Source organism: Coffea arabica, chromosome 2e, assembly GCF_036785885.1.
Source record: "Coffea arabica cultivar ET-39 chromosome 2e, Coffea Arabica ET-39 HiFi, whole genome shotgun sequence".
NCBI lineage: Eukaryota > Viridiplantae > Streptophyta > Magnoliopsida > Gentianales > Rubiaceae > Coffea > Coffea arabica.
Window position 1 is genome coordinate 37,362,678 of NC_092313.1, and position 19,609 is coordinate 37,382,286.

General features: G+C 37.9%; 1 protein-coding gene across 1 annotated transcript; it reads right to left on the bottom strand.

The window, feature by feature from the left end:
• Nucleotides 1-16,476: 16,476 nt before the first annotated feature.
• On the bottom strand, nucleotides 16,477-17,856 carry LOC113729037 (uncharacterized). The gene has a single exon (XM_027253363.2). It carries the CDS (start codon nucleotides 17,558-17,560, stop codon nucleotides 16,478-16,480), a length of 1,083 nt encoding a protein of 360 aa, XP_027109164.1. The 5' UTR covers nucleotides 17,561-17,856; the 3' UTR covers nucleotide 16,477.
• Between the last annotated feature and the right edge of the window lie 1,753 nt (nucleotides 17,857-19,609).

Consider the following 19,609-nt stretch of genomic DNA (forward strand, 5'->3'; position numbering starts at 1 on the left):
AGTTTCAATGGTTGGTAATGGAGGCGTTAAGCTCAGACATAGTTTTTAGAAATTTTTTCCTTGCTCATTAATCAAAACGACTCTGTTTTGAGCTTTGTCAACGTGGATTGATGATGGCCACTTCTTCAGTTTTGTGAGGGAACCGTTGATGACCATCCCTGCCCCGTATCCGGCAAAGACCCAGGTTATTAAGAGAAATTAAAAGAGGAAGTTGATCCTGAGTGAAATGTGGGGACCACATTGGAAGCCCATTGACATGATTGAAAGTGAAAATTTTGTCAGTACTTTTTTTTTAATACATAAAGTATTCTAACTTTGCTAGATTAATCTCCCTTCGCCTATGCACCCCGCCTCCCAAAGATATATAAGCGGTAGAAAGGTGACTTGAATACATAACCTCGGGACCTAATTAGGTTGCCTAAAAATCATCCGAGCCAACCCCAAGGGATAAGCGGTCTAGGCTTCTGCCAAGTCCACATAGCTTAGCTCTTCGCTTGGAATAGCTCAGTACTTGGTTGTTGATTATGCTAGTAGTAGGTTTTTTTTTTTTTACAATCGTAGGTTGTTACTTCTTATGAATAGGGTGGATAGGGAAATTGCCCGAGCTGAGAAGCTCGACTGGTTTCCGCTTGGGATCCTTATTCTAAGGTCTTGAGTTCGAATCCCAGTAGTTACCGTCTTGAGCATTGGTCGGGTTCACTTTGCCCAGGCACTATGGAATTAGTCGGGTGTAGACCCAAATACCTACAGTGTCGAAAAAAAAGGGTTGATAGGGAAATTAATGATAACGATTAATGTCTTAAACTAATTATACCAACCGTGGTAGGAGGAAAAAAATAATGAACGTAATTAAGTAGGACATGTGAATTATAGTGAAGAATAGGTACAAGGTAATAAACAGAAGGGGACGGGGGAAGTTTAAGAGCCAGGGAAAGTTTAATTGAGGAAAATACTAAGGTGGAAGATGCATTCAGCAAAAGCACATAGGAAGGAACATTGTTAGGGAAAAAATAAATAACTAGATTTTATATATGAGAAAATCTTATATATGCGGATAATATATATACTATTACCATTTGATCCATGATACATGTGCAAAAGTTTGATTTCAAATTTACATTTTTCATAACTATCATTCATCCAAAATTAACAGTGCATATGTTGTCAGTGTAGGAAAAACTAATTCTTTATATATACATGCATACATTCATATATATATATATATGTGTGTGTGTGTGTGTGTTAATAACTGGATTATATGGTTACTAGTACGTTTAAATATGTCTCAGAAGTTGATAAAGTGTTGAAGTAATAAGTAGAAGTGAATGTGTTAAACAATTAAATGTAGAGAATTTTGAGGAACTAATTAAGGAGACTAGAATAGGAGTAATTAGAGGCACACTTAACTGGATTGCAGAACTTGTAATTAGAGAAAAACGCAAAAATTGAAATAAACTATGAAGTGGCTAATACTGATCCCAAATGTGTGCACTAGTAGGTGCTCGGCATGGTTAGTGTCAACATTGTTTATATTTAAAAAAATCATTAATACTGAAATAAACTACGAAATGGCTAGTATTAGTACTGAATGTGTGTACTCGTAACCAATCGTAATGGTAAATGTTCATGATGTGTGTATTTAAAAAATAAATCACAAATATTGAAATTAACTATGAAGTGGCTAATACTGATCTTGAATGTGTGTACTCGTAGTTGGTCGTGTTGTACATGTTAACAATGTTTCCACTTTTGAGATTAATTGCTTGTTACAGTGGTGAGATGTATGATAACGAAAAAGGAGGGAAGGAAAAAAAAGTGCAAATGGTTAATGGTTGTATAATATTAACTGGTTAATACTATTTAAGTTTCAACGAGTTTATTTGTTAAGTAAAATTACTCTTTGCATCCGAAAGATAACATGATCAAAGAGTTATCTGCCAACTAGATAAGAGAACCCTGAAGTTCTCCATTTAACGGCAAGTGTCAATGTGTTATTGGAGGAAACAGTTTAGTTTTTCAATTTTGGGGTTTAAGGAGTGAGAAATGTCTATTTGAGACTTAGTATCCAAATTCAAAGGCTTAATAGTTCCTTACTATTCTGGGCTAATTGGTGACAATGATTTAATTATTTCGTTTGTTTCTTTTGTTTGCTTTTTAATTGGTGGGAAAGGTCAATTGAGTCCTTTTATAAAAATTAGCTCTTTAAATAGTTGCTAACTATTTAGGATTATTTTTGTATGCTTGAAATTATTTGCTTCATAATTTTCTGGTCAAATGCAAATAGTTGTAGATTATTTTGGGCTCCTTTTATTACATGGGGTTTTTTTTTTTTTTGGATTAATTAAGATAACGGAGCCAGTCAGATTAGTGTAAGTCATGTTAGGCCTGTTAGTTAGTGAAACATCCAAATTAACAAGAGGTTAGTCTAACACCTAGCCCTAATGAGATTCTTTCTTAATCATCATTTTTATTCGTTGTTTAGGTTTCAGAAGGTGAACTTCCTTCCCCTTTCTTCTAGTGAGATAGATGCCTATGAACATGCAAAATCTTCACTTTTCTATCAATTCCTCCGACAACTAATTGTACTTTCTTTTGATTGCAACCCAAAAAATCCTCCATGTGCATGTGAAGTTTTCTTTTGCCCTCAAAATCAGTTTAGTGAAATTTTATTTTCCCCCAAAATCAGCTCAGTTTAGGGATGAATGCTGTACCGATTTATCAATCATTTTTGCACTGGATTTGAATTTGGCCTCTTTTCTTGCTATTCGATTTGAAGTTTTGTTTACTTTTGGAAAAAAATTTTTAATCATGTATGGTACGGCTTTCAAACCTACTACTTAGACAAAAGCGACATAGCAACCCATTCATATACCAGTAATAATTATCGGAGAAGCGCGACCCTCAAATTAGGGGATCTCCCTCCCTAGACCAACTGTAGGACATGGTAAAGCCACTTGATCAGTCTTGGAAAAGAGGGAAGGCAGGAGGTTGAAAATTCACTCAGACCATGCTGGCAAATCTGTGATCCTGATGACGTTGAGCTTCCCATTCAATCCAAAGTCAATTTTAGCTTCTCACAGCCTCCTCCACGTGAGGTATATTCTTCATTTAGTTAACCCACAACCCCGGTTTTATCCTAATAGCCATTATTACTAGTAGTAGCAGTAGTAATTTTCTTTCCTCCTTTTTCCCTGTGAGGACTTTTAATTAATTGTTGAGAATTTCAAGTTTTGGGCTTATTCACTCCATCAAAGCTGATTGAATTCAGATTAAATAAGATTAAACACAATTCAAGCTTGTTACTAAAATTTAAATTTAAATTGAAAATACAAAAACAAGCTTGAAATTCTATTTTACTATTTTTTCTTCCTCGTCTTTGTTTCCTGTCCTTGTTATTGTTTAGTAATTTGAAGAATGATTCCATTTATCTTCTCTATGGAGATAGTTTGGAGAAAATACTAAGTAGAAGCATCCATGACTTTGTTTCCTATATTTTTGTCCCTTTCCATTTGTTGTAAGATATATTTATTTTTTGCTAACATGGATGGTGAATGTATGGGTTAGAGTTGTGTTATCATTTTACTTATTAGACAACAATAGTATTTTTGTAGTTTTTCTTAATTTTATCAATTTTTTTGTGTGTCTCTATATATATCTATATATATATATAGACACATGTGTATGAATATTGTAATTTTGAAATATTATTGCATATTTTATACTTTTATATGTTTTTTAAAAAAATCAAATTTTGTGGGGTTATGCCCATGGTTCGAAGTCGCGGTCGCGGCTCGAAACGTTTCACATCGGTCTGAGTATATCGGGTGCGGTCTCGGTGAGACACAAATTTTTTAGCTTTTAATATTCTAAAAATTGTTAATAATATAAAAAAAGTATGCTAAACAAAAATAATAAAAAATAGCAAAAGAAAATTTGTAAAATGTACTATTTTTATACATATTAAACACAATAAGTACTTTTAATCATTTAATACAATGGCATCTAAAACGAAATATATGACATCTAAAAATCTCAAATATTAACTTTAATTATAAAGGTACGTTTATTTTATAAATATGCAGCATAGTAATAATGAAAATTAAGATAAGAAATAACCTTTGATTAAATAATTTATAACATCACCAACCACCCAAGTTGCACATTATGAGAAGATGTTCCACTATGTCATTTATGCAATATATATATATAATATAAATATAAGTATTTTCAATTTGAAAAAAGGATAAATGTTATATTAACATACCTTGAAATATCAGCCTCTTTTCTTAAAACTAAAAAGAGTTTTACGCTCTTTCATAGAACTAAATTCATCTATGATTGAATAAGTGCTAAATTTTCTAGTAACTTCCTTTTCTATGTACATAGTTAGGCAATCATTCAAGAAATTATCTTTCATCTTATATCGCAGTTTTGTCTTGATTATCTTCATAATTGGCAATGCCCCTTTGTTGTTGTAGCTGATACAAGAAGAAGATTGAGAACAAATCTAATCAATAGGGCTAAGTTGTACATTTGTGTATGGGCCAATAGAGTAATTATTTTTGTTTTAGTCCATCGATAATTATGAATTGGGTCTTTTATTAAAATATATCAAATTGGATCAATTTATTATAGATCATCAAATTATATGTTTAATTTTTTGAAAGTTAAATAATTAGCACAATAAAAAATAAACAACTTTTTTTAAGAAAAAAATAAGGGCAAATTCCACTTTACCCCCCTGTGGTTTAGCCTTATTTTACATAACCCCCTTACGGTTTCAAAAGCTATACATAACCCCCTTATGGTTTGAATTAAAGTATCAAAGTGACGGGAATGATCATTCGTAATGGTGTCACCTAAAATGTCATAATTACCCTTATATAATGTTGAAAATTATGTATTAACCAATGGAGGTTATGTGTATATTTTGAAAATCATAAGGGGGTTATATGGTAAAGTATTAAACCATAAGGGGGTTATATGGTAAAGTATAAAATCATACGGGGTTAATGTGTCATGTATTTATAAGGGTAATTTTGACATTTTTAGAAGTTTCGTTACGAGTGACTATTTCCGTCACTTTGACACTTTAATCCAAACCATGAGGGGGTTATGTATAGCTTTTGAAATCATAAGGGGGTTATGTAAAAAAAGGATAAACCACAGGGGGTAAAATGTAATTTTCCCAAAAAATAATTCAAAGGTGACTAATTCATAAACTTTCATTATATAAATTAAAATTGTGAAAAATTAGGGAGAGCTAACTTTATTTATACATATATTCACATACTATGAATTAAAATTTTCATAACTTAGGAGGGTCATGGCCCCCCTCACTCCCTCAGCCCCCTTGGCTCCATCAGTTTGTTGGTGGGGAGTGGGGAGGACTGGGGTGGGGCAGTGTTGATGAAACAATGCATGAAAAGCAAAAGTAATAAAAAAAAAATATACGCTTACTTAGAAGAGAAAAAGTATACATAAGTCATTTCCTTGTAGAAAGTCCAAGGAAAACAGTAGCAGCAGATGCAACTTGAACTATAAGATCTGCAATATCAACATCATGTCCACGTTCAATCAGACCCCAGCTGTCTTCCTTCAGAAACACCATAAATCAACAACTTGAGGTACTATGAATATTTGGAAGGGATGCAAGAGGATAAAACAAAACAACACAAACTAGAACCTGTAAATCTTTTTCTAGTCTAATAATCTCAATGGCTTTATCAATATTCAGTCTACCACGAAAGATTCCAATGACAATAACTAATGATTGAGCACCAGCAGCAATTGCATCAATTGCAGCCAGTTCACAAGCATTTGTCTTTTTGAGCAGGCCTTCAATGGCAGTTGCCAGACCTTTTTCCTGCTTACCACCAAAGAAACTGGAATATGCAACAGGTTTACACCCAAACTTTGATTCCAACCATTTAAGCCACGGGTCTTCTCAACTTGACGTTCTACAAATTTTGTGGACAATTAAAAAACTCAATAGTTTTCACTACCCAAAGGAAGATATCGCATCAGAACTAAATGCATGAAATGAAAACATTTCGTATTTGTCCAAAGAAAGGAAGAATATATAGGGCATTTACTTGATTCAAGCAACAAGGATTCATCCTCATGTTCATAGTCTAAAGGTTTTTTTTCTATAGCCACGGGTTTTCCTTTTTTTTTTTTGCTAAATTTTTTTGTTGGATTCGAGTTGACTCGGAATGACTCGGAGTGACTCAGCTGTTTCAACCTTTCACGGTGACATTTCGGCCGATTTCTCAACGAGTCAAGTATCTCGAAATTGTATAATTCCAGTATCATATCGGGAGGGCGCAAGACGATGACAACTCAGCCGAGTCTGAGAGTCTTTGAACCATGAATAATGCCCCATGTCTTAGGGCTTTCACCCGCTTGGGGGAACATGGATCGCTCTGTCTAACGAAAGGCCCACGCGTTTAAACCATTGCTCAGAAGCACCACAATGCCTGAGGTAGTTATATAGCACCACACTGCTGAAGATGCAGTGTAAAATTCCTGGAATTTGCTACTTTTACCAGCTCTCCTTGATTGAGTTGTTGATTCGTCTGAATGTTTTTTGTTTTATTGTCATTTGCAATGTATTCTTTTTATGGAACCTGGAAGATGATATGTGAGTTTTTGAGGTGAAGTTGCAGCATTTAAAATTGAAATATTAGGGAAAGCCCTCTTCCCGACTGACATGCAAATAACATGCATTGTCTTGTGTCCTTGCAGTGTACTTATTAACAATTTTGTATTGATTACAGTTCAGGTCCTACTAGAGGTAGATAGGAATAGAAAAAAGACCCCTCTACCAAAATCAATTGCCGGACCTGGAATTCCACTTCCTCCTGAACGGGATACCCTTATCAGTCCCAACTACCAATTTGCTATTACAAAGAAACAAAGCAAGGAAGCAGTTGAGGAAACAGAGGATGATAAAGAGGCTGCTGATCCTAACCTAAACCCTTCTCAAGAGCAAAGAATAGATGTTTCACAAGGCGCTGCTCAGCGTGTATCTTTTCCAATTGGACCCAAACGATCAAATTGAGCATTTTAATCTCAATGGCAGTTGCCAAAAATCATATAGTGGTCAATTGTATGTTTGGGCTTATATATAGTTCTTCTCGCTTCAAAGTTCCCAGGAAGATTGACATTTGTTATCTCCATTTTTAGACTCCTTTCTCGTAAGTTAGGCTTCAGTGGTTGGTGGTTTAACCTGTGGCTTTTACGACCGTTGGTGATGCAATCCGGGGCAGTGTTGACTGGTAAAATTCGTCTCTGAAAATGTTCTCATACTGGGAAAAGACAAACTGGAGAATTGTATGTATCCTGGATGCACGATTGTTTGTGTTCGTCGAATGATCCTTCTTTTAATGTTACTAACACTGCAGTAAATTTTCTCACATCCAGTGGAAAGTTATAACTTTTTTTTTCAAAAAACTTTTCTAGAATTTGTGTTCTTAATCGTCGGCAATGCTTTGGGCTGGTTCGTGTATCCTGCTCTAGGTTCAATTAGAACTATATTTGACTAGAAATGATGATTTCTGCGGTGGTTCAATAGTTTAAGTAGGAATAAGTCACCTGGTAAAACAAAAAAGTTCTACGTTAATTCAAGCCACGATACAAGCAGAAACCAGTGAGAAGGTACTTCACGTTCTCACAACCTCGCCAGTACAAGTTTCGGCCTCAAGTAGCAACAAGAGCTACCTCATGCCTCAAACCTTAGATCCACATTCCATTGTAAATATACGGCTGCCTCCCCTTAGGGCAGAAAACCTAACTCTAGTAATTTCTCACCTAGATCATCAGGCGAGAACAAATAACTGTTTGATGCTCATTTTCCTTTTACTTCATGTGCCCTGCAAAATTTTCGTCAGGCGACAATACCCCCGAGCCCAAAAAATGATAGAGAATTCTTGCAAGGTAAAGTTGCGATAGATAATCTTACCTTATTTGTCTACAATACATATGAACGTTCGCATCACATTGTTATTAGTTTTGGTTAGTGGTGAACAAGTCGTGCAGACTAAAAAATCTGTAAGGCAACATGATTAACAACTTGGTGCTAGTATCTGAACACAAAACAAGAGGTCCTATCAATTCAGTTAGCCATTTATCTGAAGCTGTTCTGTTCATATATATATATATATATATATATATAGACACACACACACACACACACACAAAAGAATGAGTAATTTGTCAATGGTACCCTATTACTACGCATAAAGTATCAGAACGGGTCAGCTGCTCGAGCCAATCTTTGAACTACGAGAAGTTGGTATAGTGAGTCCTCTGTCGTACATGCGCTAAATCTCCTCCCTGTACTCCATCAATGATTTATCTGGTATTGCTAGAGTTAATTCCACAACATCTCCCATTTTTAGCTTGCACATGGGGTCGCTTATAGTTGCATGTTTCAGTCGGGGCCTAAGCTCCTCCTTCAGTAGAAATCCATAGTGAGTCTAATCTAGAGCTCCCCAATCTGCACTTTCAACCATGGCCCTTGGTGGTCGAGTTCGTTGGAATTCCTGTACCGACATCTGCAACACCGAAAACCAGACTAGTTATGACAATTTGTATCATCATATGAGTAGGACTAAAATTTCAAAACCAAATAGAGGACCGAAGGGCAAAAGATTTGAATAAACTCTTGGTCCCAAAAATGCCATCAGAACACCAGAAATTAGCCAACTAAATCTTTTGCTTCTGAATTAATTCTTTTGCAATCATTGACAACTAAAGTAGATGTACAAACTACTAGAAGCATCAATAAAAGTTGGATCTAGGCCATCTGCACTTCTAACGGCTAAGTTCAGCCCATCTGATCTCGATCTCGAGTAGGTCTTGATTTAAATTTTTAACAATCCAAATTTCATGATTTTTCTTTAGTTTTCAGCCTGAGAAGCAAGAGACAAATTTTGCAAATATTGAAACTATAATCTTTTTCCTTTTTTGGGAGAATCGTAGTTTTGATCCCCAATATTTGATGAGAACGTCAAATTGATCCCCAATATTTCAGCCAAGACAAATCTAGTCTCTGAAGTTTGTAATTTTAGGTAGATTTAGGATAATTAATAGGAATAGAACCATGATGAATGGTTAATATCAAATTGCTGGTAGTCAACAATTTTGACTTTGTACTTTTGGTCCCCAGTATTTTCATTTTAAATCATTATATTTTTTTAATTTTTAAATAGTGACATTATGAGTTTTAGAATGAATTGAGATACAAATTAGAATGAAATAGTATTAAATGACTAATAAGAAATCTAATTAAACTTCTTTTTCTTCTTTTCTTATTTTTATTTCATTTACTCATGCTAATAATATGTCATATGTTTCTTTTCTTTTGCATAGTTAGTCTCAAATTTGGTATAATATATGTATGTTATTGCGTCACACCATTAATGAGAACACTGTACATGCACAACATGATCTGGTGAAGTTAAACTATCAAAGAAATAAGTATATACGGGCATGACTTTATTTTCATAATTTATAGGAGGAAATTTGTATGTTTTATGAACACATGGGCAATTTGCTACTGAAGAAACATTACAAGGGGCATTGATCACTTGTCATGAGTGTCAAAAATTAATTACTAGAAGTCCAAAACCTGTAGTAGTCAATGTTTTTAAAACCGGACCGTTAATTGAACCGGTGAAGTGAAAGGGTCGAGGTTCAATCGGTCGGACCGGTTCAACCTCGGTTCAATAAATTTTTTAAAAAATAATTTATATAAATATATATATGCACAAAATAAGACATGTAATGGATAATTTAATACTTTATATGATGAAAAGTTTACTATTTTCGAATAACTTGGATTTTTAAAAATAATTTTTTTAAATTATAAGTTAAAAACAAATAAATTTTATCTCAATTTCAATTATATCTACCAAAAAAATCTTAAATCCAATCAAAAAATATCACAATATTTGAAATTATACAAAATTCACGTCTAGACATTGTGAACTTAAATTTTAATTTACGTTTTGAAATTTAGATATTGCAATTTAAAAAAGGAAGTTTGGAGTTTGAAGGAAATCAAGAGAATAGAAAATAGAAATGCAAATTTGATGAGAAACAAAAAATGAGATAAAAGTGAGTGGTTGTGGCATTAAACAAATTGGGTTAAAGAAAAATAATTCTTTTTAAACTTTTTTTAATTTAATGGACAAAAATAAAATTAAAAGATGGAAGAAAACATCAATAAATTAAAAATAAAGAGGTTTGATTAAAAAATGAGTGGCAAAAGAAAAGATGAGAGAGTGAGAGAGGGAGGGAGAGAGAGAGAGAAAGAGTTGAAGATTTAAAAAAAAAGAGCCATAAGAGGATGAGATTTTATAAGGAAAATGAAACAAAAGAAATATAAGTGTTTGTTTTATATAAATAAGTTATCAAAAAAAACTAATAAGATATGATGGTGCAACGGTTACTACATTGGTCTTCTATTACAAAAGTCTTGAGTTCAAATCTTGATAACTGCATTTTGCAAAAAAAAAAAAAAAAAAACTTGAAAACCGGAAATGACCGGTTCAAATCCGGTTCGGCGGTTTTCACAGTATGACCGGTTTTTGACCGGTTTCTTGGCAAAGTCAAACCTAGCATTGAACCGGACCGGTGCCATGGCCGGTTCGCGGTTCAACCGGTCGAACCGGCCGGTCCGGTCCGATTTTCAAAACACTGGTAGTAGTGGAAGTCCAAGTCGAACCCACAGGGATAGTTGAAACTTTCGATTTCCTTTGTTAAAATAGTAAATAGTAAATAGGGATAACTAAAAGTACCACTAAAACTAAAACAATAAAAATAGAAGACAAAATTAATAGATAACGAGCTAAACCTAAAACTACCACTAGAATTAAAACTACTGCCTCTAGAACTAAAACAATAAAAATAGAAGATAAAATTAATAGATAACGAGCCAAACCTAAAACTACTGCAAGAACTAAAACTACCACCTCTAGAATTGATACAATAAAAATAGAAGATAAAATTAATAGATAATGAGCCAAACCAAGGACATGAAGATCTTTATTCCGATTGATCATCAACTCCTAAAGATTCAACCTTTAATCAACTATTTGGCCTAAGTTAGCCAGGACGCCAATAATAACACGCAGATTCTCTGAATTCAACAATAAGAATGACGCACTCAAATTGTATTCTTGTTATTAGACAATCCAGATATTGATGCAATTCCGATTACTCTAATAATAGCATTAAGAACCAAGAATCAGTCAAAGATGACAATAACCTGTGATGCATGCAGTTATTTAATCAACACCATAATCCGCCTTAAGGGTTCACAAAAGGGGACAACCAATTGTTACCCTTATTTTCCACATAGAAATACCAACACATGACAATAACGGATCAAGATTAGTATTTTGACATGAAGAATACATGTAGAGAAAATAATTGACCACTTACTCTTTTTTTTTCGGTACAAAGGAGGGCGTCAGCCCGTTATACTTTAACTAGACGAGGAATTGCCACTCCACAAACATCACGGCCCAGTGTTCGTAAAGCTTGTGGGGGCTCCTGGAAAATAGTCATCCCCGGCGGTAAACCCTTTCCTAGCTTGGCTAAGTAATCTGCACAACAGTTTCCTTCACGCCACGAGTGTTCCAAATAGCATTCCCAATCATAGCCTAGCAACTCTTGGATTCCCGCAACCATGTTCCAATATGGACTCTCATCAGATGCATTTTTAATCAATGTCAATGCTACCTGCGCGTCTGACTCAATAACCACCCTCCTATACCCGTGCTCCCACACTAGTCTCAGACCCAACAGAATCACCCAAAGCTCAGCTGCTACATTACTTGCACGCCCCACATTTGCACTAAATCCCAGAAGCCAACATCCTTGCTCATTCCTTATGAGACCTCCGCACTTGATTCACCTGGGTTTCTCGTGGATGCGCCATCAACATTGAGTTTAACCCAACCCAGTGGCGGTTTCCTCCAGCTGATGAACTGCATTTGTCGTCCGCCCATCAATTTGCGGCCAGCATGTAGCTCTTGTACTAACAGTGATTGCTGTAAAAGAGTCTCAGGCCGAACTCTGACCTTGCTCCACACACCCTGATGCGTAACTTCATTTCGTGCAGACCACGCCCAGTAAACCACTTGCTGGAATAACATAGGCCAGTACAATTCCTTCATCCTTCCAATGTCTGTTTGCCCAATATTCCAATCAACCCACTGGGTTAGAGATTTACTATTAAAAGTTTGCCACTGCAGAGGATGGACTAGCTTCCTCCAGACGCCACTAATCCATTGACAGTCCCTTAGCGCGTGGAGAGTAGTCTCCCGTCTCGATTTGCATAAATCACAGAGCCCAGTGGCATGCATATGCCTGGCTTGTTTCTCTGAGTTGGTAAGGAGTTTTTTATGTCTCGCAACCCAAAGGAAAAATTGCCATCTACCAGGCCCCTTCAATTTCCACAACTTATCCCAATTAGTATCCATTTGGTCACTAGCATCCTGTCCCCTATCTAACTCATAAGCAGATGCCGTTGTAAAGTTTCCATTCGCTGTCAGACCCCATGATAATCTATCCTCATTCCCAACACCTCCATAAACTTGAACTGCTTGTATGGCTTCCAATTGGTCCTGCTGCAGATAGGTCCTAAGGGAGTTCCAGTCCCATCCTGTTCTCGTCCAGTAATCACTCACAACCTTCTGGACCTCGCCTTGCGGAAGCTCAGTCAAAATGTGCTTGACTAAAGGCTCTTGAGTTATCCAACAATCCAGCCAGAAGTGTATCCTCTTACCATTCCCTAGCCTCCATTTGAGTCCTTTGTGTAACAATTTAGCCCCTTCCAATAGGCTCCGCCAAGTATGTGATTGTACACTTCTACCTTTGAGCGGGAGCTCTTTTCCGCTGCAGACACCGTACTTTCCCCTCAATACCTGAGCCCATATAGCATCTGGTTGATTTAAAAATCTCCAACAAGTTTTTGCAAGCATTACTCTATTAACACTCTTCAACTTTCGAACTCCCAGCCCCCTCTATTCTTGGGCTGCGTAAGAGTATTCCAATTAATCAGATGCATTCTCCTTTTCTCGCTGTCTCCCCAGATGAAATTCCTAATCCATTTCTCAATGTCTGCAATAACTGTAGCCGGTAACAAAGAAGTTTGCATAGCGTATATCGGTATGGACGATATAACCGACTTCACCAAGAGAGTGCGGCCTGCATAGGAGAGGCACCTGCTCTTCCAACCCTGCAGCCTCGTATGAACCTTTTCCAAAATTTCACCATATGTACTCCGGTTTACTTTAGTGTGTAGTAGCGGCATTCCAAGGTATTTACCTAGATTAGCGGTTAAGCCCACTCCTGTTCTATCGCTGATTTGTTCTGCCAATTCCCTGTGTACATTCTTTGAGCAAAAAAGTCGGGATTTTTCAATGCTTACCGTTTGTCCAGACAAGTCACAAAATTTTCCCAAAACCCCCTGTAACACCCCAGCTTGTTGCAGGCTTGCTTCAGTGAACAGTATAAAATCATCTGCGAAAAAAAGATGGGATATTGCTGGACCTCCTCTGGACGTCTTGATCGGTTTCCAAGCCCCCTTCGTAACCTCCCTGCTGATCAGGTGCCCCAACCTTTCCATGCAGAGGACAAACAGATATGGTGAGAGGGGGTCCCCTTGGCGGAGCCCTCTTGCTGGTGTGAAAGGTGCAAGGCGTTCTCCATTCCATAAAACTTCCATGCTTGATGCTTGCACACAGCTCATGATTAGAGAAACAAGGCTCGGAGGGAAGTTCACCATCTCCAAGGTTCCTTTCAAAAACTGCCAACTCAGACGATCATAGGCTTTCTCTAAATCAACTTTTACTGCCATATAACCTTTCCTCCCTTGCTTCCGTCTCATATTATGGATAATCTCCTGTGCAATAATTATATTATCACTAATTTGTCTTCCAGGGATAAAGCTACTTTGATTTGGGGCCACCAACTCCGCCATCAGAGGACGAATCCTCTTTACCAAGATCTTTGTCACCACTTTGTAAGAAACATTACAGAGAGATATAGGTCTAAACTGAGTGATGCTCGTTGGGTTTGCTACTTTTGGGATTAGGGAAATCAGAGTGCCATTTACCTCCGTCGGCATTTTTCTATTCTGAAAGGTTTTCGTAACAAAGTCCACCATATTGGCCCCTACTAGGTGCCAAAAGCTATGATAAAAACCTGCACATATCCCATCAGGTCCTGGGGCTTTGCAGGCTTTGATGCTGAACACCGCATCCTTGACTTCCCCTAGAGTTACCATCCTACCCAATGCTTGTAACCTCCTCCCGTCAATACATGGAAATCCATTGGGGTCATACAAACCGCCCTGAGCTGGTATGGACTCTTCAGCATACAACTTCCGGAAATAATCCCTTACTATAGTAACTAGACTTGGCTTATCACTATGCCATTGTCCAGCGCTGTCTTGTAGACTAGATATCCTATTCCGATTCCTACGTATTATTGTCGTAGTATAAAAAAACTTGGTGTTCCTGTCCCCATATTGGAGCCAATTCACCCTAGACTTTTGATACCAAAGGGTCTCTTCCTGTTCCAAGATAGTGTGAAACTCCTTCAGTAGTTTTCTTTCCAACTTCTCCAGTTTCCTATCCGGAAGCTGTGCAAGTCTTTTTTGCACTCCCTCAAGACGGGCCATACATCTCCTTTTCCTGTGGTAAATATTGCCAAATGTAGTCTTATTCCACTCTTGCAAGTCCACCATCAACTTTTGATTCTTGTGCCAAATGCTCATTTGATCGACATTCGAGCTCTGATCGACAACCTCTGCCAACTTTGGGTGTGTGAGCCACGCTAATTCGAAACGAACGGGTCTGTGACGCCCAGAATTAGTGCCAACCCCCTGCGTATCCAACAACATTGGGTGGTGATCCGAGTGGGTACGAGCCAAGTGCTTGACATTTGCCTCTGGGAACTCTATTCTCCATTCCGAGTTACACATATTTCTATCCAGTCTCTTCCTCACATTCGCTGTGCCCTTCATTCCATTACTCCAGGTTAGCGCCGGCCCATTGAACCCCAAGTCTATCAGCCCACAGTTTTGCACACAATCCACTAAGGATAATTGGCCGGATAGCGAAAAAGGCTTACCACCTAATTTTTCTTCACTAGATAGAATCTCATTCAAGTCCCCAGTGATCAACCACGGGAACCGAATTTGACTTCCCAGTTGGATAATATATTCCCAAAGTCTCTTTCGCAAGGCTTTCTCTGGGGATGCGTACACCGCTGAGAGCAACCACTCTTTATCATTGTGTTTAACGATCGCATTTAGGATCTGCCTATTTTCAGAAATAATCTCCACATCCACCACATAAGGGTCCCAGAGGAGCCAAATTCCCCCTGAGAAACCCAGAGCCTCCACACATGCCCGCTCCGTAAGGCGCGACCTCCTATTTATTCTATCAGCACGAAAACTAGGAGTTCTTGTTTCTACCAACACAAGAGCATCCGGATCATAAACCTGCATAATCGTCCTTAAGTTCTTCCTAAACTCATTATTCGCAGCACCCCTACAATTCCAACTTAGGATCTTCATTTAAGGAATATAGAAGGATGAGATGGCTACCTACTGTTTCCTGACTACCGCTGCAACGGCTTCCCCCTCTATCCTCCCCCCTTGCGGGATTTCACTAAGCCTTTGTGTGTGAATTTCTGGCTCTATGCAAGATGTCCCAACGCCAGTGTCCCGATTTCCCCTTCAGGCCTTCCCTCTATCATCTGTAGCTCCCAATTCCCTCTCGGTTCAAGTTCCTCTACGCCTACCTCCTCCCACTGACCACCCCTCCTGTAGTCATTTTGTGGTTCAGCATTAGCAAGTGGGTTATGCACCCACAGTGGCGGATGGACGTCCTGGCCCACCTGTGAGGCCGCCTGTACATCCTGTGACCTTCTCTCCTGTGGCTGTCTTGGTTTGACGGCACCCCCTGATGTACCCCGTAATCCACCAATTTTGACTGGACTCATAACCTTCTTGCTGAGTCTAATCCCTTGAGACCCCTGCTCCTTCCCCTTTTTCCGTTCTCTCCCCTTTGTTGAGTCTGCAGGTGTGCTTGGTTGCTTGCCTTTCTGTCCCACCTTGAAAATTATTTCCTGTGGTGGACCTGCAATGCTGCGAATCTTTTCCCATAATATTTCCCTGGAGTCTCTAGTTCCCCCCCGGGTCTCCTCCAAACTTTCGTCCTCAAGCACGGCAAATCTTGAGCCGTAATCCACCGTAAGCCCATCTAATTGTTTATCCTTCTCCCCACTCTCCCGCACATGTCTCCCCTTCCGCGTAGTTACTTCGACCCAGGCCTGCTGTAGCTGAATGTCTTTGACTCCTGAAGGTCCTGGCATATCCACTCTCCCCGACCCTTTCTTTAGTACCCCCTTCTGGTTATGGGCGTGATACATATTTCCTTGTTGAACTCGTTTATCATACCGCTGTCTTCTTGAACCATGGTCCAAAAGGTTGATTTTCTGTCCCCTCATTCTCTTTCTCCTTACTAGCATCCTCTGGTCCCCTCGTAACTGCTTCCTCTCCTGGTTCCAGCCCCTGGTTCTTAGATTTACAGTGTTCCGCTATGTGGCCATATTGCCCACAATTAAAGCAGATTTGGTGTAGCCCCTCATATTCAATCCTTTGGAGATCTTGATTTACCCATATGAATGGAGTTAAGGGTTTCTTCAAATCAACTTCAACGTAAATTCTAGCAAATTTCCCTCTCTCAGCAGTCAACGTGCGCTGATCTACTTTAATTGCCTTACCGACGCAGTTTCCCACTGCCATTAAAAACTTTTCTATATAGTATTCAACTGGGAGTCCTGGTAGTCTGACCCAAACCATGGTGGATGTAATATCAGCCTTCTCTGCCCGAAAGTCCGGCCTCCACTTGGTAACGGTTATGTAGTGTCCCTGAACCATCCACGGTCCTCCATCCAACGTTTTATGGTAATCTTCCTTCGCTCGAAACCGAACTACGTAGAAGCCCCGTTCCAAATCTGTGATTTCAAAATCCTGGCTTAGTTGCCACAGCTCCTTCAATTTCTGCTCTAGGGTCCAAAACCCTACAGTTTTCCCCAAAACTTTCAGGATAAGCCCCCTACTCCATGGCTTCCACATTTGTCGAATTTCCTCTGCAGCCACAATAGGCTTAGGGAATCGTGAAGTATTGTTCGCATTATCCATCCCTTCACAAGCCTCTGTCTCCATATCTGCCAAAAACTCAAGATCCTCATCTTCCCCATCGTAGATCGGCGGTTTCTCCCCCCCAAACCGCAGCGTATCAATGAATGACTGTTTCCCCCATGCTCCCGCGATGGCAGGAGTACCTTGGCTTCGAGCAAGACTAAAATCCTCTCCATTATCTTGAGGGCTCAGATTAGGGACAAACTCCCCAGTAGCGAGTCTTTTAAATTTTTTGGGATCTCTGCGTGTGGAGGAATCCACCCCTTGAGGCAGAGGCAGATTAGGATCAAGGTTCTCTTGACGCCTAGCGCCGCCAGAGCATTCTCCCATTTTTTATGATTTACTGCTTTGACCACTTACTCTACTATACATGCATCAACATAGAATAAAATCAAGAAAACACAGATAGCAAATTAAAGATTGGAAAGATCAAACCCACCTTCACAATCATTGGAATAAATACTTCAATTCTTGGCTTGAATAGAGAACTAGTAGATATTATTGCTTTTAAGAGAGAAATAGAGCTGTTCATAACCAAACTCTACTTCTACTTGTTCTAATCTACTCCTAAGAATGTAGAATATGAGAAAATAGGGGCCATAGGCCATCTCCCTGTTTGGCTCCCCTTGACGATTTCACGTATTTATATGGCCTTCTCTAGTCGGGTTTCTAGGATAGAATCAAATATATAGCCCACTTAAATTAGGAGTCATTTGTCCAGAACATGTTGGGTCTTACGTCGGGTTGTAAGACGGGCGCCCATCATAGATTAACTGATAATTTGATTGAATTTAGCCTCAAGTTCAATTGGGTATTGTGTTTGGCCCCCATTAGCTGTTGTCTTCGTGAATTTATCATTTTCCATCCAAATTGAACTCCTTTTGTATCATTTTCATTGCAAGTGCTATTTAATTTGTCTAACCATAAAACATACCTTAAGTAGCACTTTTAAAGATAAAATATGCATAAAATCATAGTGATAGAGGACTATAACAAAAGAACATTTAGAACTCATCAGGCATCTTAGGATTAACCATTAAAAATCTCTTAAAACTCTAGGCTCCATTTGGTATGCCTAATTTTAGGATGCTTTTAGATAGAGAAATTTTTTCCAAAAGCACCATCTATAGTTGGTAGCCTATTTTTAGGGTGTTTTACAAATTTTCTTTTCTAAAAATCTCTCCGTTTTGTATGTTTGTTTTTAGAATGTTTCAGAGAGAATTTTTTTCCTAAAATCCATCTGCAATAACCCTCTAGAGCACCACAAGTTTTAGAAAAATACCGAAAAGAAGTATATGTTAAAAAAAAAACTCACCACCACTGTCACCCTTCCATAACTAAAATGAGTTACAGTAAAATATTAGACAAACACCTAAAAAATACACCATCCAAATGAACAATGTGATAGATGATAGACCTAAGACTTGGCATCTTTTTTATTAGGAATTTTATCTCCAAGACTGTTAAAGATGTGATTTGTCTGTATGAGATTGAATGTCCAAAAGATTGTCATTGGAGTCCAGCACTAAGTAAAGAAAACATAATATACAAACAGAATAATGACAGTACTAATTTCGAGAAATAGAACATACACGATATGCATTGTTTAGCATGGAAGTTAGCTACACTAATACTATAACCACTCCATTTAAAAGCGTTTATAATCTGTTGTTTACTTTCAAACAATCGCAAGAGCAACGTGCAATATTTGGATGGTGAAAATTGAAGCCCAACGAGTTATTTTGAAAAAATTACACTTAACCAACGATGGTGGGATCAATATCGACAGATTACAACTCAATAACGGGAGAGTATCTAACACGTGGTTAGATTATATAACTCACATTTTAGTGAGACTTCACTTTAGGATTTTTAATTTACTAAGCTTCAACCTTCATTTAGGTTATAACTCGGGATGTTTGTAGAAGCCGAGTGGTTCAATCGATTGCTCTTTGTATTTTATGGTTATGAAATAAATTAGGGGTGACCCCCTTGCCCAAGTTTGGGACCTTTTGCCAAAAAAAAAAAAAACCTTGACTACTTTACCATTAAACCAAAGTCTCGTTGGCATTAACAAGATTTCGTATGCAAGTCTTTTAGCAACGTAATATATGTTTATAACCTAATCTACACGATTAACTGTTGCATGGACTCTCTCATGTCACACCTCAAGCATTCACTAATGTAAACCGCAAACCAATCTTTAGACCTCCACGGCCTGAGGTTTTCTATTACATATTACGCAACTGCTCAAAATGATAAGTATCACACAAATAGAGATGTTTTAAAAGTTAAATTTTTATCCAGTATTGCATGGATTATGTGTTAATCAAATTAATAGTGTAATAAGAAAGCTATAACAGAAAATCCTTTGCTGTC